The following is a 26,121-nucleotide window of genomic DNA, read 5'->3' as shown; positions in this document are numbered from 1 at the left end:
CATGACAATCACACAAGGTTCCATAGATGACAACAATCTCTTAAAACATTAAGATCAGAACAGCCTAAAGCGGCTCCTGATGATAGTAATAAGCCCACATAATTTGTCCTCTCTAAAAATGCTGTTGGCAGAAAGTGGGGTGGGAAGGGAAGACTGAAATAGTAGTTATTTGCTCTTCTTAGCAAGACAATTTTTTTTTTCCTGGCAAGCTTTTCTATTGTAAAATTGCAAAAGTTAAATATACATTGTATTTTAATGTTTTTTGGTGTTTAGGTACTTAGGACAATGAATGTAGAAAAAGAAAATATTTTAGCAAAAGAGGTGAGCTACTTCTTTTAATATTGTCCATTGGCTTGTTTCTATTATACTTATAACCTTTCTCAAAATAGCCAAGCCCCTTGTGAAAATAACAAAAATCATTAAAAAAACAGCATTTTCCTTTGAAATGCTCTGTGTTACTGAAGACACTAAAGCAATTGAAATACATTTTTGAATTTAGACTGTTTCTTTACTTTTCTTTATCAAAGTACTGTTGATATTTGATGAGAAAAAAAGGAGAGTTGTGTGATGATCTGAACATCCATGATGTTTCAAATCAACCTCAGATATTAATCCAACAGCTCTTCTGCACCATTATTTGTCAGACTGAGAAAGGTTGCAAAAAGCAAAGGAAATATACTTTGGAGCACAAAATCACATACAGATTTCTGTATGGGTCCTTTAAATAACCTCTTTTCAAATAAGTATCTGCCAATACCAGCACAAGAGGATCTACATTATCACACAGGCAAACTCCTCGTTGACCTTTTAAAAATAATTTCTGTTGCTCCTTACACTCTATCCACTCATGAGGTCCCAGACTCCCCAAATGCATCTTTACGGGATGACAAGCATAAAGGGCACTAGAGAAAACTTTTTCTGACAAGCCTTTCTTGCTCTGATTGCTTTTGTCTCTTCTTCCCTTGATGCAGTTCTATATATAACTAAATATATCAAAACATAATATTACTGAATATTTTTCCTATGTTCATTATAATCATAGAATATCATATTTAGTGTGAACTACAGAAAAATCATTAATGAAACTAAGTGGACCATTTGAATTCCTTTAAAAACTCAGTAAAGTTATATCTTATGTTACTTAAAACATTTTATATTTACTTGTGATTCCCTACCCATTAATACATTTTAAATAAAACTAATCATTTTCCGGAGAGAAAATGTTAAGAATGGCTAGGTTAAAGAAAAGGGAATATAAACATCACACAATTAGAGTTGACATACAAAATATCATTAAAGATAACTTGTAGATACAAAATATAGTTCTGATGGATTCTCTCGAGACTTTTTAAATAGCCCTTAGTCTAAATTTAAAGTATTTCTTTTTACTCCCCCAGAACTCACAGAACAGATTCCAGTCTAGTTTTCTGTATCATTTGAGTAATGCTCCAACAAAACATAGGACGATAGAATTTAATAATCCTGGTATTCCCATTAAAGAGAGACGTCAGAAAAGGGTCAGAAAAAATCCTAAAATCCAAAACAGACAGACAAAACTGGTTTCTTATTCTAAGAAAAGAAGCAAAAAGGTTATCATTCTGTTTCAGCCCTCTTCACACACACTTCAGTCTATAATACTCATTATAGAGTATTTTGGAATCCTTGGATTCCAAAATATAATTCTTTTGAGATTCCAAGGCAGTCAACATTGCCTCTCATAAAAAGCATATTAATTACTCAGATACAATTTATTAAGATAAAATCTTGGCTTTCTAAGAGAGTGAAGTGCAATTAAAACTGATTGTGAAAATAATTATGTTCTTAAGGCACTTGTTTTCTTACTTTTAATTACTGTAGAAACAACTCAATTTAATAAGACTAAAATGCACTGATGGCATTACATGAAATCAATTAGGATTCACAAAGGATACTATTAAACTGTTAGTACAGTTTTCTTTTAAAGCTGCAACCTCTGAGGGCTGTATTCCCACAGCCCAGCAGAACAGATATTTGTTACCATTCAAAAGAAACAAGCCTCAGGTTCCAGACTGGAAAACTTAGCTGGCAGCAAATGCAGTTCTAATTGTACCATGCATCACCTAAAGTTAAGTGGCAGTAACACTAAACAAACACCTAGATAATGCATCATTTTTCCTCCTCTAAAACTTGGACTTTAAATAGTACTCATATTACACGAAGATGTTGACTATGTGATGGGCAGAGGGCATACTGCCTATTGTTTTTTATATTGCTTATCTAATATTGTAGTATTAGTTGTAAAGAACCGCTCTTTATCTCGCATATGTAGTTCTTGTTTATTATTCAGGAGGTTGCAGACTCCTACAGAAAACTGAAATATAGAATAAGTTCCCCATGATAATGAAAGAGTGTGATTAAAATAGTCTTACTGTAGAGAGAGTGTAATACAACAAGAGCTATAACCAGAGGTAATACTAGAATACAGAGTAATACTTGTAGAAACTCCATAATGATCACTTCAGACTGGGAAGAAACTAGAAATCTAGTTTCTAGTTCTAGTTTCTGTACCTTAGGATCATCTAAATAAAATTAAATAAAAAAATAAAATGAAATTCCAGAGTCAAACTCAGCAAATTCAGGAAATGTTCAAGTTCTGTTGAACTCAGTGAGAGTTGATGTGTGTTTGATATAAAAAGCCTCCAGAAGATATCCTAACTCCCTTAAGGTAGCTTCAAATGGAACAACACATTCTGTGATAGTTCTACCAGCACCACCTTAACTCTTCTGAATGAATTTCAAAGGTAAAAATTCATAGCAGACAAACCCATCAAAGAACAACTGTAGACATTTCAATGGAGCGGAGATAGGCATAAATACACCAGAACACTAAGTCTGGTAGCGAGGAGGTCTTACCATTGTGGTATGAAAAGACATAAAAGAAGTGGATATACATGAAATTTCATGCACTCCCATGCAACTCTGGTCAACTTTTCCAAATACAACTCTTAAATAGCACACAATTTTGTGATGTTTTCTTCCACTTCAATAAGCTCAGGTGTTTACGTTGATGCTTGATTTCTCTTGTGATTTATCTTTTTGAATTCGCTCTCGTATAAGCAACTTCTATATATTTCAGGTAACTTATCTGACGTTTGGGGAGATACATTTTATTTAATGGAAATAGATGCATAATTTTAACTTCAGCTAATGGAATGAAACCCATAAAGTACACCATAAAGCCTTTTAAGGAAATAAAAGTTTATATTTTCTGTTATTTAATCAAAAGATAGGTTTAAAACAGCCTCATATAAAACATGCACTAACAAACACTGCATTGGCTTGTATGCAAGATTAGATTTCAAAATATCAAGGTTCTTCAAACCTGTTCTCTTTGTAGAAGCAACTTAGCTCACCTTTTGAAGTCATTCCTTTCCACCTAGCTGCTGTTATTTCTAAACAGAAATCCCAACTCTATAAGCAAAAAAAAAACTGATTAAAAACTACTTGAACTCTTGTCAGCTCAAGGCCCACATTCATGATTGTATATGACACAATAATCATTGTCATATCTTCAGACCAAAATCTGGTTGACAGTTCTGATTTTCCAATTAGCTGAGAAACTGCAGGACAGATCATCTTCCAGGAGGTATATTCACATTTACAGTTCTTCATAGGTGAAAAGACATGGCAATACATTCTAAAATACTAACTTGATAACCATTTTATTTTTAATGTATCCATCTCTGGTAAATGTCATTTAAAAAAAAATTAGGGAAAAAAAAAAGTAGCACACATTCATACAATCTTGCAAAAAGAATCTCATCCATTGCACATATAAGGAAAGTCTCAAGAAATGTGAAGACATAACTATGGATATTTTTCCAGATGAATACTTTTGAAAAAGAAAAGTTCAAAAGAATTCCAGCCTCTCTACTTGTACTATCTATTCATTAGCAAGAAAGAATGTAGCTTTTAACTGTGATGTGTTTAAAAATACACGTATATATATCCTGAGAGAAATCGGTAGGAACCACAAAAAAAAGTCAATAGAGAAACTGTCACGTGTTTCTATACAGTTGGTCACAGGATGGTTGAGATTGGGCAGGACCTCTGGAGGTCATCTCGTCCAAACCCCTACTCAAGCAGGGCCACTTAGAAAAGTTGCCAGCCAGGACCATGTCCAGGCAGCTTTTGAACATCTCCAAGGGTGGAGAATCCACAGCCTCTCTGAGCAACCCGTGCCAGTGCTCAGTCACCCTCAGAGTGAAAAAGTGTTTCTTGATGCTCAGATAAAACTTGCTGTGTTTCTGTTTGTGCCCCAGTTTGCCTCTTGTCCACTAGGCACCACTGAAAAGAGCTTGGTTCCTTTTTCTTTATACCCTACAGTCAGATGTTTATATACATTGAGAAGATCCCCCACCGAACCTTCTCTGCTTGAGGCTAAATGGTTACAACTTTGCTTGTACAAAATATGTTTCAGTCCCTTAAATGTCTTAGTGATCCTTCTTCACCAATGCTGAGCAGAGGGGAAGAATCACCTCCTTCCACCTGCTGGCAACACTCCTCCTAATGCAGCCCAGATACCACTAGACTCCTCTGTTACAAGGATACATTGCTGGCTCATGACCGACTTGGTGTCCACCAGGACCCCCAGAGCCTTTTATGCAAAGCTGCTTTCCAGCTGGGTGGCTCTCAGCATGTACTGGTGCCAGGGGTTGTTTCTTCCCAGGTGCAGGATTTTGCAATTCCCCCTGCTGAACTTCATGAGGTTCTTCTCATTCCGTTTCTCCAGCCTGTCTAGGTCCCTCTGGGCGGCAGCACAACCCTCTGGCATATCAGCCACTCCTCCCAGTTTTGTGCTATCTGAGAACTTGCCTTTCATGTGCCTGGAAACAGTTCCCAGGATTAGTTGCTCTATCACCCTCCCAGGGTCTGAGGTGAGGCTGACCAGATGGTACTTCCCTGGGTCTTCCTTCTTTCACTTCTTGAAAATAGAGGTGATATTTGCTGTCTTCCAGTCCTCAAGCACCATTTCTGATCACCATGATTGTTCAAAGATTGTTGAGAGTGGCCTCAAATGGACATCTGCCAGCTCCCTGAGCACTCACAGGTACTTCCTATTAGGGCCCACAGGTTTACATATGCTTAGTTTACTCATGCCCTTTACTTCGAGAAGGCAAAAGCGAACAAAGAAAAGAGGTCATGTTTCATAGTGAGTTACGTAAGGTTAAAATAAGATACATCTTGAAGCCTGCACAACATTCACCACATGAGAAGAACCCAGGGGATGTGATGACACATCTGATGTGTCAGCTGACGTGTCGTTTCAAGGAATTCCTCTGGATAACCACTTAGATACAAACATCTTGGTGCCTAAATGCTGGATGGACAACTGGGACAAACTCATCTAAGAGTGCATGGGTATGTGAAACTAGTCTTGCTTTTTAAAAAAAAAAAAAATCACCTTCCTATCCCGTAAGGTCTGGTATTGAGTTCTGTTACACTGTCACTATAGCATTGCATCATGATTTCCTACAAGAATATCTAAATCACTAAATGATTCCCTACTTCACATTTTGCTCTTCGTTCAGAGAAGCCATGGCCCATGTTTTCTATGAAGGTATTAAGAACAACATGCAACGCTTGAGAGCTTTGAAATGTTTCTGTTTTATGAGAGTCCTGTATACAAAAAGTTGACTATAGATGTGAAACACAATTGATATCATCAAGAAAAACCATAAGCAAACCACCAAGTAGCAAGGAGTAGTATTGAGGCCTTAATCTTGCATATGATGTCCTGTTATTTGGCTCGGATATTATCTTTTTCAGATGATGGCCATCTTAATTTTTTCAAACTATATTCTAGTACTACAAGAGGATTCCTAGAAATCAGATTAAAGAGCTATGCTAAAAGTTCACAGGAAGAAAATTAATGTAAAACATTAAAAGCCAGAGACAAGTTCTCTCAGGAGAATCATAAGAGAGCAAACTAGATCATTTTTTGTTAATAGCAACAGAAGTCAGCCTTCCGAAATGTTTACTTGAGGTTAAGCATGATTTAAAAAAAAAAAAGTTCAACTGATAATTCATACATTTTTATTAGTTACGCACAAGTATACTACAGACAACTTGTGAACCTTCCTATTCAAAATGCAAACAAGTAAATGCATAGGTTCATTAGTGATAAAAAATATGTAGCATTACTTAATCTACTTCATTCTGCCTTTTCATTGAGGTATATGCACAAGACAGAAAATAAGTTAGCCATAAGTGTCATGCAGTATTAGAAAAGACTCAAATTCTATGTTTTGCAATAGCCATAAATATCTAAATTTTTGCATTTTACTGATTTACATATATATTGTATATATGCATACACTGTACAATCTTTTTCTAACGGATAAAATACTAAGCATTTAAGGAAATACATATTTTTAAAGATGAGTGGCATCACCACGACACGTTGTTCTTATTGTTCTTTAATGTATTTATATGCTATTTTGATTTATTGGATTAGCTTCTTTCTTGATTATTTATATCACTGATCTAAAATAAGGTCCTGTCATCTGTTACCCAATGCCTGTGATACAGTTTGTCTCAATTGCTTGAAATTGTTAAATATTTTAATGACAACTGTATGTTCAAATCTGACCTCTGTATGATTGTCTAATGTGGCTCAGCTTATTCAGAATGACAACATGAACAGGAACAGCTTATATTATTAATTTTAGTAGTCCCAAACATCAAGTAGTGACATTAATCTAGTAAATTTAATATGACTAGTTCACCTGATCCAGTCCAAGCTAGACAGGTCATACATGTAAGCAAACTGTTGATGACATCACACAACACGTAATTATGTTCAGCAATCTTTAATATTTGTGGCTAGCTGTATGTTACCCCTCCATAATCAAACAGTACACAAACAAATACATATTTAGAAAGAGAAATCATGTATAAGTACACAAATACTAAGTTTCTGAGTTTCAATCATTCCAGGACAGAAACAGAAAAGAAGCCCTCTGTTTGGAATGGTATCCAGGAAGACTTCTGCTTTCATGTGTGAATATAATTCTACATTTCTTCACTAAGTTTATTATGGCCCAATAAAAATCTGTCTTTGAGAAAAATATATTTTCCAACTTTTTGTTAAAATTGAAACAAATGTTGAAAATGACAATAAAGTGATATTTTTACTATAGTTTTAAAGGATAAGCCTCTATACAAGGAGCTATTTAGGAGCAGGGATGCAAAGTTGTGTTACAGAAACCTCTTGAATGAAACAAAATTGAGATTAAAAAAATAAAATATAGTCAATGCAAATAATGTTCATTCTTGAGATGCACTAGGTGCTCTTTGGTACATTAATTAGCCATTATGAAAAGGGTATGAAGAGTAAGGTGGCAAATTTGTTTAGGTTAGTCAAGCCTGGGAAGAATTGAATAACTCCAGATGGAATGAATCATTCGGAATATGACAGTAGAAAGGTTCAATATAGATGTGTAAACAATACCAGCCTCTACAAGGAAGTTTTAAAGTCATATAAACCACTAGGTTCTGAACTAGCTGTAAACTTGAAGAAATTACGTATTTAAAATCAATACCAACAGCTTGATGAAGATGTCAATACATACTAGCACCTGAAAGATTAATAGTACCAAAATAGGAATAAATATTCTGTCCACCATTCACTCAGTGGTACATGCTCTGCTCTTCACTGTCCTTATTCTGGGTTGAGTATCTCAAGCCAGCCAGCAGCAAAAAGTAATTTCAGATATAAAATGACTAAAGCAATGACATGATGTGAAAAACGATTTAGGCAAAAGCAAAATGGAATAAAAAAATTCCATATTTCTACTGTAATTTTGCCCAGCATGAAAAAAAAGTAATGGTGACAAGTGTCTGTGGCTCCAAGGGGTCAGCACAGAATAAAAAGCAGGGGTGTCAACAAAGGCAGATCTGAACTACAGTTTCTTAGTGCCATCTTGTTTTAATAAGTCTATTTGGCTGTTGTTCCCCACTGGAACCAGAGAGAAAAGACCGTTCTGGTGGAATTGCTTTCCATACTTTGGAGTAAGTCCACACTGGAAATCTTACAGGTCAACAACCACAAAAATAGATCTACCCTCTCAGAATTAATAAAGGTATATGGTTCATAATAGAGCAATAGACATGATTAGTAATTAACTAGCTTAGCTCAGGTATCAACCTCAGCCATCTTTAAAGTACTAAGCACTCATGGAAATTCCTGAACTCTACTATTACTGATAATAAACAAAAGCATCTCATTCAGAGCTTTCAGACACAAACAAAACACCCCCCCCCCCCCCAAAAAAAAAAATAGCATGTATAAGTTATGCTGTAGAGAACAGAAGATGCATCCAGCTTAGATGTAAGAAGAAAAAACATTAAGTTAAACTAAGGTCTAATTTCACTGGAATTGAAAAATAAGAAATCAAATATATAAAATGAAAACAAAACCGAGAAAACATACCTTACTAATAAGATAAAATACAGAAAGTGAGAAATGGGTGTTGCAAGTATGGCATTTGGAGTAATTCCAAGAAATTTGTTTCTACCATACATTATGTCAAGTGAACAAATGGAGTCTCAAAGACACGGACTACATTTTAAACAGATAAAAATAATACTTAAAAAAAGAAGTGGACCTGTAAAATTCATTGCCACAAGGCACTGTTGTTCTTAAGCTGATACTCAGATACATAAATGATTGTCTCTTTTACAAAGGAAGAATGTGCAGATACACCTGCTAAAATGATAATTCCAAGAGCTATTAATTCTTATCATTTGCAGGACATATAACATTTAGTGGTGGGGAAAGAGCTCTACATTTTTAAAATTTGTCAGGGAATGTAGCATACAACAATTCAATTTGGGGTATGGGTGAAGATGCGATTTATGCTGTGTGTTAAAGAACATGAACATACTGAGCATTTCCTTTTCACAAGTTCCTTGCTTCCTTACTGTTTTGTCTCCTATGTGCCTGTTTCAGGGATGTCTTAAAAACTGGTATCCTTTTATCTACCTGCTTAATCTCAGATTTCCTCTGATTTCTCACCACTTGTATTTTAGAACATGTAAGAAAAGTGCATTTCTAACTCTGCTGTTTTTCAGCCTAGTCTTCATCTTGCCACTTCCCTCTGCCTTGGTCAGCAAGAGTCATGACCATTCACCTCTCATGCCACTGATCCTCATCCAGAAAGAAAACAACTCATTGTCAGTTGACAATTTCTGACAGTTTATACAACACCATGTGTGGTCCAAATTCCATTCATAGTTGAAACACAGATGCACAAAAAATACAAAAAATGCTGCTGTCAAATTGGCACATGTGGTGGCAATTTCCAAAGACACCAAAGATTTACCAGGCAGACTGAGTGGTCCTCTCAGTTTCTAGCATGATTGATAAGCTAGAGAGCAGAAGGCTTACACTGCCTGTACAGGAGCCGATCACAAGCCAAACAAGAATGAAGTAATAATGCTTGCAATAGCACGAACAGTCTGTAAAAAAAAATTCCACGGAGAACACCAGGGGAAGACAAAACAAGGCTATCACAGGAATAATAATGGAAACAAAAAATGACAACTAAGGTCAAATTCCTTTGTGCTGGCACTCTGCTAGTCCATCAGCTTTATTAATTTCCGTTCAGTTGTTTGTTTTAAAGGACATGAAGCCTGATAAGAAGTCTATTGAGGGGAAAGGAAAGACATGCATTTGTTGCAATAGGCCCTTGGTGAGAACAATAATCAGTTTGCTAGAGTTTGTTAATTTATCTGCAGACTAATAGGAAATAGATTTAAGGATGGACTTTCAGGGCACAAAGCATTAGCTTCTGTTGTTGAAACGGAGACTAAAACTCCCTAATTACTTCTGAAAATCTCACCTTTTAGAAAAAGAACAACACATTTGTCTTAATCTTCTAATGGAATAAGCACAAAAATTGACATTTTTGTTTTCTTTCACAAAAATCAGGCTTACTCCCTTAGTACCTGGCTCCTTCTGCCCCTCCTGTGGATGTAAAAAGAGTAAGACTTCTCAGGAGTGTTTCTTTGAAATGTCCATATTAAGCTCCAATTATGATTCATGTTGTTGCATGAAATTACTCTCCATTTAGAAGGCTGTGCTGTAAACTCTTTAATGATCTTTTCCCGTTGGGTTGCACTATAGCATGAGAACTGTTCTCATTTGCATGTCAAAGAAACACACAAAGTTTGAGTAAATACAAAGTAGTGAAATTTCATTTCATTCAAGACCAAAATACAAATCAAAAATGAGAAAAGCAAATAAGAATGGAAAAAGCAATGGTCTAAGCAGTAAGAAATGGTCTTTTAGATGTTCTACTTTCACTTTTCCTACTTAAATAATTAACTTGCTCTAGGTATTTGAGGCTAAAGGCCTTTTTGAGAAGCATCAGAGCTGTCATCCTCTAATTGTCTACAACAAAATCATTAACATTAGATTACAGCTAACAACCAAACCCACTAAGCTGTAAGCCTAAAAAACATCAGCAAACCACTTGCTGGACAGAAAACTTTTAAAAATAATGATTTAAGAACACTTTTCTCTTACAGGTTATTTCTGTTTGTCTGTGTGGACACAGCAGATCTCCTGCTTTTCTGGGAGTAATAAAGGTTCTAGCCTAGATGTATCTATTTAAGTGACAGAAGCACTGAGTTTTACTCGCGCCAGTATGAAAAGTTTTAAGAAATGTGTTTCTGAAGTCACAAGGCTCCATAGATCTTTTTAATAAAAGACTGATGCTACCCCTTCCAGAAATAACTCAGGAACACTTTCTTCTTCCTTTTTTTTTTTCCCCAAATCGTAAAGAGTTTCCTCAATAAAATAAAATATGATCATAAAGGTAGAAATGATCAATCATGACACAGTCTGGATAGCACTGCTTTTTCAGTTCATCCTACCAGCCTTTTGAAAGCATTGCATATCCAAAACTATCCTGTCATAAACTAAACTGAAAACATTTAGTGCCCTCAGTTGACTTCTTATCTTGGATCCATGTACTGCTGTCAGTACTGTACAAAAATTGCAGTCAGCTGAGTGGAGAACAAAATAAGGTGAAAACTAGGATGTAACCAGAATAGATGACTTTCAAGATCTATTTATAGGAGTTTCAGGTGGCATTTATGTCTTTTTATATTTTTTCCTATATGCAGCTGAAACATCATTTTTATGGGCATTAGGAAGAAAAAGATAATAGAACAAAATATTAGATCAGTTAAGTGATGTCATTGCTGATATACTTGAAATTATATTCTGAACATCAATGTTTGTTTCAGAGCATAGGTAGTTAGTAGACTGTCTTTCTGTATTTGGTTTACCTGGCAAGGTTTTGGTAGCAGGGGCTGCCTCTGTGAGAAGAGCCCAGCAGCTGCCCCATGTTAGATAAGGGCCAGATTCAACTGGCTCCAAAGGGACACGTCGCTGGCCAGAGCCGAACTAGGGAGCGACAATGCTTGGTCCTCTGGGAAAGCAGATTTAAGGAAGGGAAAAAATGCCATGCAACAGCAGCTGGGAGAGAGGAGTGGGAACATGTGAGAGAACTGGCCCTGTAGCCTCCAACGTCAGTGCAGCAGGAAGGCAGGAAGTGCTCCAGCCACGGGGCAGAAGTTCCCCTGTGGAGAGGCCCCTGGTGGAGGAGGCTGTCCCCCTGCAGCCCATGGGTCCCACACGGAGCAGATCTCCACGCTGCAGCCCCCCCGTGGAGGAGCCCCCGGTGGAGCAGGTGGATGTGGCCTGGAGGAGGCTGCGGCCCATGGAGAGCCCCCGCAGGAGCAGGCCCCGGGCCAGAGCTGCAGCCCGTGGAGAGGAGCCCACGCAGGAGCAGGGGGGCTGGGGGGAGCTGCTGCCTGTGAGGGACCCGTGCTGGAGCAGTTTGCTCCTGGGGAATGGATGGACCCCGTGGTACGGAGCCATGTGGGAGCAGTTCCTGAAGAGCTGCTGCCTGTGGGCAGCCCCCGCAGGCACAGTTCAGGAAGGACGGCATCCCGTGGGAGGGACCCCGCGTGGAGCAGGGGCAGGGAGTGACCGTGAGGGAGCGGTGGAGACGAAGCGTCAGGGTCTGACCAAAGGCTCCATTTCCCAGTGCCACTTGGGGGGAAGACATAGAGGAGTGTGGTTCAGGGGGATGGTGTTTTTAATTTGTTCTGTTGTCACTTTTTGTTTTGTTTCTCACTTCTCTAGCTTGTTAGTAATAAGTAATAACTTTCTCTAATCTCCCTATGCTGAGTCTGTTTTGCCTATGACAATAACTGTTGAGTGATCTCCCTTCCTTATCTCAACCCTTGAGCCCTTTCCATCATATTTTCTCCCCTTTTTTATTTGAGGAGGGGGAGTGAGAGAGCAGTTATGTTGGAGTTCAGCTGCCCAGCAGGGTAAAACAACCACACTTTCAAATAGGTAACCTATCATAAAGCAATACTTTTCCCCCAAATACATATATGTATATATATTTAGTTTTACTCTTCAATATAGAAAAGTTAAGGGGTGGCATTTAAAGTAAAATATGTAGCAACAAATACATCAGAATACATTCAGAGCACCTAAACCTTGCCAGAGTAGGTGAACATCCTTTTGATAGTGCATTATTTTGTTTAAAATAATAGTAACAGAAAAAAGAAGACAAAAAGTACTTTAACCCTTTATCTAAAAACAGCTACTAGGAAACTTTAAAAATACACATATTTAAACACAAAAGCTGTAACATTTTTGCATCACAAGAAGCTAATAAAAAGTCTCTTCAAAATTTGCCAACATTACTCTGTTGGAGAGCAGCTTTGGAGAAGCATGGAGGGCTATACAGAAGAAGCAAGGCAAATTAATTTCATGCAAATGAATGGCTTTTTTTCTACCTTTTGTCTGAAGAGAAGGAGATTAGGATCTCAGATCAAATTCTGACTTTTCAGAGGAGTTCTGGATTAAATGTTTTAAAACGAACAAAAAATGTTTCTCCTCCTATTCAAAAGGATAGTCAACAGGACTACATCAGCTCTTCAAACATGCTGATATAAAATTGCTTACTCCTTAATACAATCTTGGATGCATTATCTAAGACTGCAAAGACTCACTTTCATTCAACATGAATAGTTCTACTAACTGAATAAAACAAGTCCTCATAGAAGAAAAACAAGCGAAGATCTCAAAGACAGTATGTCATGAACACCTAAACTGAAATTTACTTTTAAAAACTATAAACAGAATCAATATATGTGTACTATTAACTACTCTCACAGAAGAAAACAATTGCCCTGTAATTGCAATGTTTTCCATCAGTCTTTGTAATTTTGAATTAGCATCTATTGTTAATCTGCTGTAAATAACAAGCTTTGGCATGACATATTGGTTGTAAAAAGCAGACACTCTGACATCTACTTTCTTGATACTGGCAAGATTGTTTCAAAAACGATCGAAAAAATCCAATATGAAGAAAAAAAATACGAGTGATCATACTGTGGTTTCTTTGTTACAATATATATATATATATATATATATATATATTTACATGGGAAACTGACACTTGACCAATATCATCTTTATCTGAGGTCTTACATTTGCATTGATTTCTTGTTCACATCCACACTAATACAGCTCTATAACCAGGACAACAACTGCAGGCACAAACGTATAAACAAGGTTCCCATAGTCACTTACATTTTTAATTTGGTTGTTTCACTTTACTCAACTAAAGGATGTCTGCACAAAGAAAAATAATAGCTGTTCATGCATGCCCATGGAATTACATTGATTTTAGGAATGCAGACCAACCTTCAAAATAATAAAAGAATGGAAAGCAAGAGACTGGCTTGAAGAACCTAGAAGAAGTGTATGTTATTCTCCAAAGTAAAATGTATTGTGAATTCATTCCTTCTCAAGTTTAACAATCCAAGCTTAAATGAGCAAATGATAAGCTCTTCAAAGACAACTCCCCAGAAGGTCTAGCTACTGAAGTCAACTATGAGCCCTCAGTATAACTTAACGCACTTCACACTGGCTGCTGCTGCACGACAGCACTTCTTACCCAGACTGCAATTCACCTATAACAAAAGTGTGATTTCTTCTAGAAGTAGCATAAAGCAGAGTGATATTAGGGCAGGTACAGTATACAGCTCTCTGGTGGAACGGTCAACCTCTTTCTGTGCATTTAATAAAATTATATTTACAAACATTATGTACAGATAAAGTTTGCATTCCAGCAATAGTATTTTTATAGCAAGCCACCACTGATGAGGAAAGCTTTGCTATTCATGAAGATGAAAACTAAGTTATGAGCTTTTTTTACATTTATAATTACTGTTATAATATGCCTTATTAAATAGGAAACAGGTGGGAATCCTACTTTTGTGATGTTTATGCCTTTTGCTTATTTGGCCATTTGTATTCTATATTGTCCAGCTAGTATGTAAAATCAAGATGTTTGTACAACTGGATGCATTAGAGATTTAACACCATTCTTAGCAAACTATGGGAGTTGGTATCTCAGATTTATCAAACCAGTCGTCTAAAAGCTCAGCTCCTTGCCACTCCTCTCTAATACCCTACAACTTAAACTAATAACAGAAATGGAAAGATAATGTTATGTATAAATAGAAAAAAAAATTTAAAAATTGAATATTCACTGCCCATGCCCTGCAGTGAGGAAGAAAGTTACTTTTTGTATTGCAACTGACATGTGCATCCTGTCTCATCTCAGGAGCCAAAGAAAGCATCTTGAACAGTAAAAGCTGGTAATATTTGGCATACAGCCTGATGCTCCATTGACCTTGAGTATGGGAACTGGGGGGAGATGCAAATGTTTGAAAAAAGTGCCTGTTACACAGTGCTGGGTTGGAGACCTAAACAATTCTCAGATAATGTATGCAATTATCACCATAAAATACGCTCTACTTAAGAAAGATCTAAACCCTTTTTTAGATTAACATTAAAGTTAGTGAAATTTAAGCACATTTGTTAGATTCCCAAGAAATAAATTATTTTAAGAAAGTTTTTATATTTATATGATCATTCACATAAGACTGCTTACAAAAGGAAGAAGTAACATAATAGTACCATAACACATTTCTCTATATAGTAAATTTATAATAGTTGCTTCCTTCATTGTATCTTTCTCTCTTGAGAACATTTTAGTTCAACTGTTATATTTTTTTTTGTTAATACAAGCAATACAGATTGCTTTCTCTTTAAATTACCCCCGCTTTAAAATATAGTTATTTCTTAGAAAGTTAACACTTCTAAAGAGAAGAGACCTGTTTACAAGTCATTCTGGCTTTTGCCAGCTGATCAGCTTATGTGCCTTTAGTGTGTCTTGGCAGTATCACCAATAAACAAACAAACAAAAAATAATAAAAAAGAGTGGTGAGTGAAAAGTGAAACGACCATCAAACACTCACGAACTCAGCTATTAAAGGAGTTAGAATGCTATTTGTTATAGTTCGATGTTATAAAACAGAACAGTAAGGCAAAGGGTAAATACACAGCAATCAGCTGCAAATCTATTTAAACAAAACAAAACACAAGCTGGCAGATGTTGCCTTAACGACTAAAGTACTTGCTTTGGCTGAACTATTGCCAACAGGCAATAGTGCAATATTACTGCTGCTTGCCTGCCTGTTGTTTTACTAATCTGCTTCATGGGAAGCAGTGTTCACATTTTTTACACTGACACACATTTTTTATATTAATGGCTGGTTAGAGAAAAAGCAGATCAAAACAATGTGAACAACTCTCATTTTTTTTCTTTTTAGAAGAAAATATGCACAAAAATAGTTAGCCCATTTGAATTGAGAATACAGGGAGATGAAATAAAACTCTTTAACGGTATATTTCCTCTTAGCACTCAAGACACGTATAAGCTGCAATAGAACTATTTCTAAAAACACTGGAGAAATGGCCAAGACCATTTGGAATTTATTTCTACATCACTATCAGGTCACTGAATCACCAGAACATTATTTGTTCATGGCCTACATGAAAGTAACAGTCATGGATATATCTGAAATCATTGCCTAGCTCAGTGGAGAACCAGCTTTTCTTGTAGCCTGCAATAGATAGTTCACATGCCTCCTTTCTACTCAGAGTAAATATACTCTTACAGTTCAAAGAAAAACAAAAACAAACAAAAACCAAACAAAACCATCAAGATACAATTTGTTTTGCTCCGTGCAACAACTTGAGAGCTTAAGTGTAAAGGGCAGGGAAAAACAAACAAGACCAAAAAAGGCACCACAAAAACAAACAAAAGAACAGGACAACATAACAAAATATAATCTTTAAAATAGCACTTAAGTCATCCAAAGGCCCACAGACTCCACCTTCTCTTTGCAGAGTTGCTCAACAAAAGAAATCTCTAGGATGTTCTTTCAAGACCTCTCTCCATAAGTTCTACATGAGCAAAAGGCTTGGCTACTGCTTGGAACGAATACTTTCCAAAAAACTACAGGTGAAGAAGAGTTCACAAGTTCAAGCTTTTTGGTAACCTCCATTAAACTCATAGATTAACTTGGGTTGGAAGAGACCTTAAAGACCACCTAGTTCCAACCCCCCTTACATGGGCAGGGATGCCACCCACCAAATCAGGTAGCTCAAAGCCCCTTGAACTCTGGCCTTGAACACTTCCAGGGTAGGGTGTAAGTACACATTTATCTGTTTTTGACAAGAGACAGACTTGATACACGATCACGTTTGACAACATGATACAGCCCTCAGAGAAGCTTATCAACTACTGTTTGCAACATAATTATTTTTCAAATTCCCAAATCATGGGAAGTCTTGCAAAAATTATATACAAAATATTAAAGTATTAGAAAGGTAGCAGCAAAGCCATACAGGCAAATAGTATGGAAATGTAGTTTTACAGTTACCTGCACAAGCTTAATCTTATCCTCTTGTCCTTCTAAAGAGGAAATATCAACTCAGTCACCTAAGCATCTCTTTTGTTTTTTTTTTTAGGACATAACGCATTTACTATAGTAAATCATCAGACACATGAACTGCGAACAATTCTGCAGGTTTTATAGAAGCTTGGAAGAACTCTCTTGAAGAATTGTAATCTCTGTTAGCCTAGTGCTCAGCTGATTACATGCAACAATGGCAATTAGCACATTTAGACAGCATTAGACACACCTGCATCTCTGCTTGAACCATTAACATACTTAAAGATGCACTCTTGGCTATAATTGATACCTGAGTATCTACAGCAGCCACAGGTAGCGCTGGACTTCAGGATTACAAAGCTATCTTACCAAATGGTGGCTGTAGTTCTACATACAACCAAAAGCAAGTTCTGTGAGTTCTTCAATCGAAGCATTTTTACCTGCTTACATTGCCTACTCATGGGGAATAGTTTTGAGCATTAGACATACAACACTTCTTATCCAGGAAGGGTGAGAAATCCTCCAGCCAGTTTCTCGGATTGCAGACAGTAAAACTACTACCAATAAGGCTAAAATGGCTACTGCTATGTAACAGCAGAAATGCAAGCAAATATTCATTGAATGTTTTCACTAATTTCCTGGTTTAATTATTGTTCTTTATTAAAAAAAAAAAAAAAAGACCTTCCAAATTATTATTATTATGTGGATTTCTTTTAGTGGATGTCAGTAGCATCTCTTATTTAAACAGGTTCTTAAGTCAGTGGCAAGTCTGATTCAGGGAAAATGCTGTCAAAATGACTCATTCATATGAATATTTACTTCATAAAAATTAAACAAAGAGCAGGAATAAATTTTAATAGTCATCATTGGTTTAACTAACTTTCATTATGCAAGATCTTCTAAATTTATTTTATATTTAACTAAACAAACTTTTCTGACCTTGTTCATAGGCTTTAATTAAAAACATGTTAAAAACTAATTCAGTTCTAGTTTCAGTTATAGGCTATAAAACGTAATCCAAGATTCTAAACTGATTAAAACAACTTTGATTTAATTTTTATGTATCTCATCTAGTGTACGATGATATAAAACTCTTTTACTACTATAAAGAAAGTCATTTTTATTCTGCAAAGTGTTCTGATTTTATAGATTGCATATTGGATGATTCACAATTTGGAGACAAGCTGCAAAAATTGCTTTTAGTAAGGAATTGGTATCTAAACCAAACGCTGCAAGACTGTGAAATGCAATCAAGAATGTGATCAAGGATCTAATAAAAACTTTCTTGACTATAGATTTGCTTCAAAGCTACAGGATAACATTTCTACCTCAAGACTGCTTCCTATCATTTTCAGTCTGTCATTTTCATATTCAGTTTATGACTCCAGCAAAATCACTATAGTGATTGTGATGTGAAGGTAGTATATCAAATATGATACACTTCATTTTAAATAGTTAAAATATATCACCTATCAACTAAAGTTAGCTGGCAACTGCTTACAGCTGAGGGAAATTGGCAGAAGGCAAAACGTTATATGAGCAACTTAAATGGCATTCCAAAGACACAGATCCACAAAATATGAGAGAAGATTCGTCATCTTGCTTTACCTTTTTCATTATAACCATCTCATTTTCAAATTTTTTATCCTCTATGATCTCTAACCAAAGCTGGACAATGAAGTTTAACAACAAACGTAATAGTAGAATTTATATCCTACCTCTTATTAATGGTAGCCCATGTTGTGTTAATGTTATCTGTCATCAATTCTACTTTGCTGGTGTCATCTGCTGAATAATCGCGCAGCAGCTTCAGTGCCATGTCATTCACCACATCTACATTTATTTGCCATTGTCGTATTTCTTTTGAAAATTGCTGAAGTGAAAAGGAAAAAAAAAAGAATAAATATCAGTTTGTCATAAAATGATTACACACATACTATGATTATTAGAAAAGGAGATGGACAAGTTATACCATCAATATGAAAAAAGAACAGAGGAAGGACTTCCTCACATTTGCTGGTAACTAAGGTCAGAGTCTTTCTAAATGTTTGAATTTTTTCAAAGACTAGTAAGACTACTGGTAATCTCTGAAGGGATTAAGCATCTGAATCCTAAATGCCAAATAAAACATGGCAGCTCAGATTGATAAATAGCGAATGTTGATTGTTCTTTTCTGGGACATAAATAGATGGATGCATTATTATATCTTCTATTTTTGATGCTGAATTATACCAAGATAGAAGATACAATGAAATAGTATGTTCTATCTAATTTTCTTTTTTATAATGTGAAATTATACTAAGGTTTGGATGAATAATGCCTGGGATTTCACTTTTTTTATTTTTCTTAATTCTTTTACCAAATTGTTTATGTAATTAGTGCCACCTACTGGAACAGCACTAAATCTGCAATACAGCAAAATTCTGGTACACCTATCAATATCTTTATAATGCTAATTTAGTATTTTTACTAGTAAGCAAGCTTTTTATATCTTGAACATTCCTTCCTTTCCTTCTCCTTTCCTCTGGGCCAACTGCCTTACTACAGCAGCAAGCCAGGAAATCTCGAACACTCATTCAGCCAGAAACCAGACCCCATGCACCTTTCCCAGTAGTCTTTTTCCTCAGAGAAAATTTCCATATAAATGCACTGATGCTGCATATTCAATCCATAATGTGTAACAACAAAATGAAAGAGCAAAGATAATCGATGGTCAACTCGTACTTTTGTACTAGGCAAAGACTGCGACTAGGCTATCAACGGGACGATGCAAATGAAAAAAAAATGGTTGAATTTGCCAATAGAAACACTAAATTGTATGTAAACATTAGAAGCTATCTAGCAAACAAACAAACAAAAACCAAACAAACAGTAAGGCTTGACTTTATTGGTGTGCTTTAACACTCAAAATTTGGAAATCTCTGTGAAGAAAAAATTGCTTTTCCCTCTCATTCTCCCAAAGTGGTATTCCTCTTGAAATCCTGTTTTTCTTCAGACAATGAATTCTCCACACAAAGCTGAACTAAAACATGCAATCCCTGATTAAACAGTCTAAACTCTAAATAAAAATGAGTACTTTTGGAACATTTTTTGTGCTTATATTTTCATCTCAGAAAGTCTTAAGTTGATTTTGGCTAAGACTGGGACTGAAACTTACTTGACCTTTGAAAAGAGTACAACTGGAGTTTTTTTCTGTTTGTTTGTTTTTTATTGGAATCTCCGCCCGCCCAACCTTTCTCAATTAAAAAGCTGCTTCCACATCTCTAGGATCCCTACATAATCTGAAACTGAAAACATGTATTTCCTCCCTTTCCTGTGTTATTCTTTCATGACAGATCAGAACAGTTCCCCAACTACTGTGCACCAGATAACCTCAGACACTAAGACAGCAACCTGACTATGCATTTTGAGCAAGGGATCTGATTTTTACCAATCCAACATTAGGAGGAGCCTACTAACTCTTTGAGAACCATCTGAACATTACAGTTAAGTGCAGTTAAGCTGAAACTGCCTAAACAGTTATGTTACTCCTTCATGTTAAGTATGGAGGTATAGTCAGGAGAACTGATAATTGTATAGAAAATCACTAGCACTCCTTTGAAGAAGATAAAGGCAGGTGGTTGCTTTGAATATAGTTTCCTATCTGAGCACCTTCCCTGGCAGAATTATATATACTAAATATATAATTGCTAATATTTACACGCACATAATAAAATCTATAAAACCAAAAATAAACAAAGCCTACAGAAATAATCATTTCAGGTTTGTAGAACTTTTATAGCATGTATCCATTCTACAGTTAAGGTCTATCCATCTTTAATACACATTACCTTCCTCTCTGTTTCACATTATGTATGCACACAGCTACTTTTTTCTAGCCAAAGTATTTCAGACTGACTGTTTGCTGCATTACATAGAAAAGTTACCACAACATTTTGTCTGTATTGTAAACTAATAGCCTGTAAACTTTACTTTTAAAATAAGTTCTTTTTGCCCAGTTCCATGTAATGTTAATGACCTTATAAAACCTTCCAAAGCCAGTTTTATAATAAAAATACAGAAAGATCCATTACAAGGCTGTTTTCAAAAGTGTTGATTCTCACCATTAACTTCAACATTAATCCATTAACTTCCTGACATTACAACACTAGATCTTCAATCAAGAAAAAAATGATGAATATAGAGAGTTTTGTCGACAGAAACAATTTCTATTTTTTACTTTACCGGAAATTGGTATGCAATTTTTCACCAACTTTAAAGAGTGCATGCCTTGTTTCAACTCTGCTCTTTGCACAGACACTGAGAACAAAGTGTTGTGGTAAATGTTTTAACTGTCTACCAGACACCCATTAACTCTAATCTTATATGACTGTAATGATTTTTTAATGATTAAATTGGTGGCTTTTTTTTTATTCCTCCTTATTATATTTTTAGCTCTCATTTATTCATTTATCTCTAAGCTACTTGGGAACATTTGATTTTTTTGGGGGGTGGGGTGAGATGTGGTGTGAGGTAGGGGGGAATGCTTCATTACCTTAATTTCATTTCCACATTTTTATAAGCTTTCTCTTTGTTTTGTCTGTGTCATCACTGGAATTTGCTGAATTTATTAAAAGGCTTAAAGAATTAAGGCTATGCATTTATCATGTTACTTAAGTATAAATTTATTTTTAATTTTTAATTAGAAGGCACTGGTTGATGTTCTTAGGAAGAAAGTCTGTATAATTAAGGATCCTTGATTAAAAACAAGGAAGGAAATTAGAGATGGGCTTTTTTCTACCCCAGGATGGCCCAGTGGAACAAAATAAACTATGCAGAGAAGTTCAAGTATTGCAGTATGTATGTACAGGAATGTCCAGCTTCGAGCATGTGAATTCCCACACTGAGCAGGTAATATATTACAAATCTGGAAAATCAGGCTGTCTTCCTGTCCTTTTACAATGTATTTATAGCACATTTTATTTATATACTTAAATGATTATTTTTTCCATTAAGGACTTCTATTTCAGTGTCTGCATCATACTGATAACATTATCTTAATTGTTAATAGTTTTACTGAAATGAAAGCAGTATGCTGTCAGCCCTGGAATAATAAAAATCCACAGAATGCTGAGACTGTACTTCAACCTATATTGGTATACATAGAGTGGCAAAAGAATTACCAGTAACATTTCAAGGAAAGGTTAAATTAGCTAGAGTTAACCTTATTGTCCCCTCATCCCCTGCCCTCCAAAAGAGAAAAGGATGAGGGCAACCCAAGGCATAAACATCACCCCTGGGCTATGCCAGTGGAAGGCTGCTTGGCGTCAGAGTCCCAGCAGAGCAGGGGATGTCACCAGGCTGCTCTTCAGTTTCCTATTTAGGCGACCAGGAAGAAGGTGGTCAGTGAAGGAAAGAGAGGAAACCTCGTCTCCATCCTTCTTCTACTTCACTTTGGCCATCCCAGCTAAAATGATTCACAGAGAGAAAAGGTCTCTCAGTCTCTCATAGCTTTTCCCAAAGCAAGGCACCAAGGAGAGTGCTGGCAATCCTAGCAGGGTTTTTTGTTTGTTTGTTTTTGTTTTGTTTTTGGTTTTTTTTACTTAAACTCAGTATCATATTAAGAAGAAGAAACTAGTTTTACACTAGCTTATGTTCAGATTATTTGGGGACCGAAGAGCTGAAGTGTACTATGTGTACGTATATAACCTTCAGCCTGCTGAGTTAACCGTCTGCAGCTATCACTGAATAAACAATAATAAACAGGATTTTAATAGGTAAAGACTCTCGCTGGCCAGAATGCCATATTCTGATTCTCCATACCTAACCCCAGTCCTTATTTAGTTCTTGAATATGAAACTAAAAAAGAAAATGAAAAAAAATGCATTATTCCTCAGCAAATTAGCTCTGAATTAACTTCTGTCTCAAACAAATAATATTTTTAATTAGAGGCTACACTGTACTAGATTACTTTTAAACATCAGTGTGTCAAATTCTATTAAAAAACATCACTGAGCAAATATACAAGCCAGATTTTTGTTTTATGCTGGTATTGTAAAAAATAAAAATAATCAGAAAAGGAGTATTGCTGAGTGCCTGCCCATTTACTCATGCATAAGGATGCATTAACCAAGCACTGACCCAAAGTTCATTCAGAGCAGAGGGGAATTTTTGCGTTGGCTCAGCTGTCTTTAGGCAGACCTATAATATTTAACAAAAATCAGAAGAACACTTTTGTGTGACTACTTTCTCACACCAAACTGTGCAGAGATATGAAGCTGACAAAATGAATATGTCTGAAGAATTTATGTAAGACTCACACTGACCTCTCTCTTTCTCTCAACACAAATGAATAGAAATGACAGCTTTGTTTTCATCAGTGTAAGAGCAAGCTAAAAGACAGTATACTTGCTCTAGTTATTCAGGGGACAAAATCAGAATATATGTGTTTGGCACAACAGCCTGGAAAACATTTATTTTGAGGACTTGATATATTTCTGGGTCCTTCAGTTTTGATACTAGTAGACAGAAGAAATATAAAGCTGCTAAACTCAAATACGATTTCAGTTTTGCTTAGAATTCATGACCCTTTATTCCAAGCATGAACACAACAGCTGATGCTGTCACATTTGAGAAGCTTTCATGATGGATTTGTCACAATAGGAATTACTGGCAGACAAAGATAATTGCCTAACGAAGACTTGTGAAATAAGAAAAAAAAAAAAAAAAAGAGGAACTAAAAAAAAGGAAGAGTCTCAAAGATAGAGGTGAATATTTTTCAGACTTGTGGGAGAGAGGATAGGCAAAATCAAACAAATGACTGTAAACAACCCTGGAACAGTAGAGCCCGTGGTCATTCATATCACCACGAGGGCAGTCAAATTATGTCAGACTAACCCTAAACTTGACCAGCTTTAACAGTTACACTATAATTATAGTCTAATATCTGTAACTGGCTACAGCATGTAACATTAAATTAAGACTGGGACAGGCATTGCGTAAGGTACTGATACCCTGACTGCAGAAAGACAGTGACAAATGGGAATCCTCTATGCTGAATGACAGTAGTATACATAATTTCTAACTCTTTCCAATATATGAGTGAGTGATTGCTCATTTACCATAATCCACCCTTCCTAAGCAATGACCTTAATCTTAAATAAGAAAACTTAAACACTTCCCAGCCCTAAAGCAGAAGATAATGAAAGTTTTTATTCTTCCTACAGGCAAACAGACAAGAAAAAATAACAAATTTTGTATCTACTTCTAAATACCAGAAAAGTAATGAGAACCTTATGATTGAGATAGCTGAAGACCAATCATGCAGTTACAAACATACTTTCTCTGCAAGCAAAACTAGTTGATGAGGACCTCACCTCACTATTCTTCACAGTGGTTTATCACCATTCATAAAAAAAAAGACTGATCAAGTCCACAAACTTTAACTAAATAACAGAGTGCTAGGAGTTAAAAAAATAATAATAATCTGGAGGGCAGGAGAGGAGAACATATCAGAAAATATTTGTGTAACTATTCTCCCAAATAACTAAAATGTAACGCTCCATTACCATGGAGGCAGGACCCATGTTAAGAGGCTGATCAACTGGTTGGTTTCAATCTTGTTTTTCCCCAACCAGAAAATGAGATATGATTAATCTGAAACAGCTGTTCTCAAAATTTATTCATGAGGAATGTCACCAAAGTATGACTATTTCCTTATCAAGAAACTTACAAGCTCATGCAAGAGTTTGGGCATATCTGCATTGTTACTTGAGGTACAGCTCAGATATGTAAGTTCACTGAGGTGCACATTTTAGCACCAAACATTTGACAATATATATGGCTAAATACACAAAACCAGCTATTTCATTTTTTTTCAAATGTATTTTTTATTTTATTTTTTATTTTTTTCCAATTAATAACTCTAAAAAGCTTGAACCCAGGGAGAGCATCTTGGCGCAAATCTAAAATACCTGATTTTCAAAGCATCCACATAGCTTGGTACATATTTTCCTTTTCTTTACTTTTTAAAACTACCTTCAGGCAACTTATACAGCTTCATTGTCAATGCAAACAAATACCAATACTACAGGATTTCCCAGTCTGCAGTGCCAGTGCCTCAGCTAAGGCTGGTATATAGAAAAGATGAGAAATACTTGTACTGAAGAGGTAGGTTTTGTTTGTTTGTTGTTTTTGTTTTGTTTTGTTTTTTCCTGCGAGATCAGACAGCTATCTCCTATGACTGATAAGACCACGTTCATTCAAGAATTATGTAATACCCATTTTAAACTTCGTAAATTAATTTCTTACAAATGTTTGTTGGAAATGGGAAGGCATAAAGGACTTGTCTTCGATGTGCAGTTTAATAGTTAGAGGACATTTTCTTTAACAATCTAGTTAACTTAAACAGAAATATTTTCAATCACTTATCGACATTTTGATTATTTATCTTAAAGTTAAATTCCTAGTTTTTAGTAGTGACCTTAAGCTCAGTGTTCTGCTTTTTCAGAGCTTCCACGGTGTAGGAAATTTCTTTCCACGACTCAAGCTTATTTTTCGCTTGTTCAAGAACCTGCTCAGCTTCTTGTTTAGCTTCTAGCCACTGTGTTGAATCCTTTGACATCTCATGAAGCTGCTGTCTCCGGCTTTGGAGGTGTCCATGCACTTCATCCCACTGGCTCTGTATCTTTTCAACTGGTGAAACACAAAGGGAAAACAAAAGCTGAGTCACTTAAAAGCCTTTTTTTGTGTTGAGTAAATATTTCTAGAATTGACCATATTGGAGAGCTCTTGTACTTTTTGGCTGTAATTGCTACTAAGTTCAGTTTAATAAAGAACAGATAAACTGTTCTGGGACACACAATATGATACTTTGGTGCACATCATGTGTTTTGATGCATATGGAGACAGAAATGCCAGGTTCATGGCTCAAAAAGCATTAAGAAACAGGATTGCATTTGAGAAAAAGGAGCAGCAATCATCTTTCATTCTTACCAAACCAACTCAAGGTTTAATAACTTTGAAGAACAAGTCCTTTATGGACTTTGCTCTACAGTTACCTTAAAGGAGGCTATAGCAAGGTAGGGATCGGTCTCTTCTCTCAAGCACTAAGTGATAAGACAAGAGGAAATGCCCTCAAGTTGCACCAGGGGAGGTTTAGGTTGGATATTTGGAAAAAAATTCTTCACTGAAAGGCTTGTGAAATATTGGAACAGGCTGCCCAGGGAAGCAGTTGAGTCACCATCCCTAGAGGTCTTC

At 36.0% G+C, this 26,121-nt stretch overlaps 1 protein-coding gene across 19 annotated transcripts in view; it reads right to left on the bottom strand.

The window, feature by feature from the left end:
- DMD (dystrophin) overlaps positions 1–26,121 on the bottom strand; it is a 1,063,969-nt gene that overhangs the window by 254,490 nt on the left and 783,358 nt on the right. For all 19 annotated transcript variants that reach the window (XM_040530986.1, XM_040530983.1, XM_040530994.1 and 16 more), the window contains 2 exons: positions 25,346–25,557; positions 18,603–18,757 (listed from right to left, as the gene is read on the bottom strand). In XM_040530986.1, coding sequence (XP_040386920.1) covers positions 18,603–18,757; positions 25,346–25,557 — 367 coding nt within the window. The remainder of the gene's footprint in view (positions 1–18,602; positions 18,758–25,345; positions 25,558–26,121) is intronic.

This window comes from Cygnus olor, chromosome 1, assembly GCF_009769625.2.
Source record: "Cygnus olor isolate bCygOlo1 chromosome 1, bCygOlo1.pri.v2, whole genome shotgun sequence".
NCBI lineage: Eukaryota > Metazoa > Chordata > Aves > Anseriformes > Anatidae > Cygnus > Cygnus olor.
Note: the sequence above shows the minus strand (reverse complement) of the source record. Positions and strands in the feature narration are given on the sequence as shown.